The sequence below is a fragment of the Myotis brandtii genome, unplaced genomic scaffold, assembly GCF_000412655.1.
Source record: "Myotis brandtii unplaced genomic scaffold, ASM41265v1 scaffold674, whole genome shotgun sequence".
In the NCBI taxonomy this organism is placed as follows: Eukaryota; Metazoa; Chordata; class Mammalia; order Chiroptera; family Vespertilionidae; genus Myotis; species Myotis brandtii.
This window is the reverse complement of record NW_005370630.1, coordinates 88,993-90,023: the sequence shown is the minus strand read 5'-3', so window position 1 is coordinate 90,023 and position 1,031 is coordinate 88,993. Positions and strand designations below refer to the sequence as shown.

At 55.7% G+C, this 1,031-nt stretch overlaps 1 protein-coding gene across 2 annotated transcripts in view; it reads right to left on the bottom strand.

Annotated features, from left to right (window-relative positions):
• Positions 1 to 391: 391 nt before the first annotated feature.
• BTBD19 (BTB (POZ) domain containing 19) overlaps positions 392 to 1,031 on the bottom strand; it is a 3,792-nt gene continuing 3,152 nt past the window's right edge. For both annotated transcript variants that reach the window (XM_005881247.2, XM_014529227.1), the window contains one exon: positions 392 to 912. Coding sequence is in view for 1 of the 2 variants with exons in the window: in XM_014529227.1 (XP_014384713.1) it covers positions 886 to 912 (27 nt within the window). In the remaining variant the exon portion in view is untranslated. The remainder of the gene's footprint in view (positions 913 to 1,031) is intronic.

Sequence of the window (1,031 nt, the reverse complement as noted above, 5' to 3'; positions counted from 1 at the left end):
TTAAAAAATAAATAAGCAAATAAATCCAGAGCTGGAGGACTAGTGCCTTCAGGACCAGTGAATTCACGCGAAGAGAATTGTTGAGAGAAAAGCTGCAATTCTTTGGAGCCACTAATGCATTGTGAGCGCCCTGAAAGCGGAACAGATTCTATTTTGTCCCGAGGGCGACGGAGACGTTGAGGACTTAACGGGGGTCGGGCTGATAATCTCGGTAAACCAGCCTCTGTGAGAGGCGGCTTCGGGGAGGCGAGGAGATCATTCAGTTTCCGTAATTCCTGCGCGGACAGACTGGCTGAACTGGGCTGAAACAGCTGTAAAATCCTGTCAAAGAGAAAACATACGTTTCCTCTCCTCTGAGCTCTTGGCTGAGACCCCATAACAAAAACACAGATTAACAGGAGAAAAACAAGTTTATTAACGTGAACACTTGGTGTGCACATGGAGAGGCCCAGGGAGAATGAGGAAGTCCCTGCGCGGCCTAAAACACCCACTGAAACCCCACCTCCCGCCAAAGGGGAGAAAAGCGGGGCCGGGAGGTGAGGGCTGCGGCTCCCAGGGGCGCCTTTCCCACCGACGAGCTTCTCGTGAGGAGTCATCCTTCTCCTGGTACAGAGGAGGCGCCCTTACACATGGAGATTCCTTTATAAATACAAACTTCCCCTACGAAAGGGCAGCTTAAAATAACCCTTATGTCCAAAGGCACACTTGGGCCCGGCACATCCCGCGGCCTGGTCCCTGTGAAGGCGGCGGAAGCAGGCGCGAGGGGAGGAGGCGGCCAGGGCCCGGGTTCGGCTCGGAGCTCACGGAGATGGGACACACATGGGGTCGGAACCGGGAAAGACGAGGAGGCTCGGTTCTCAATAGTCTGAGGTGTCCGTGGGGCAGTTACAAAGCGGCCTCCAGGAGGCAGGTCTGGAATGAAAGAAGGGGCTGAGCCGGGAAGTGCCAGAGTAAATGGGGCGGGCACTCCGGGTAGAGTTAGGGTATGGCGTCAGGGAAAAGGACTCTGGGCCCAGCGCACGCCCGCGCCC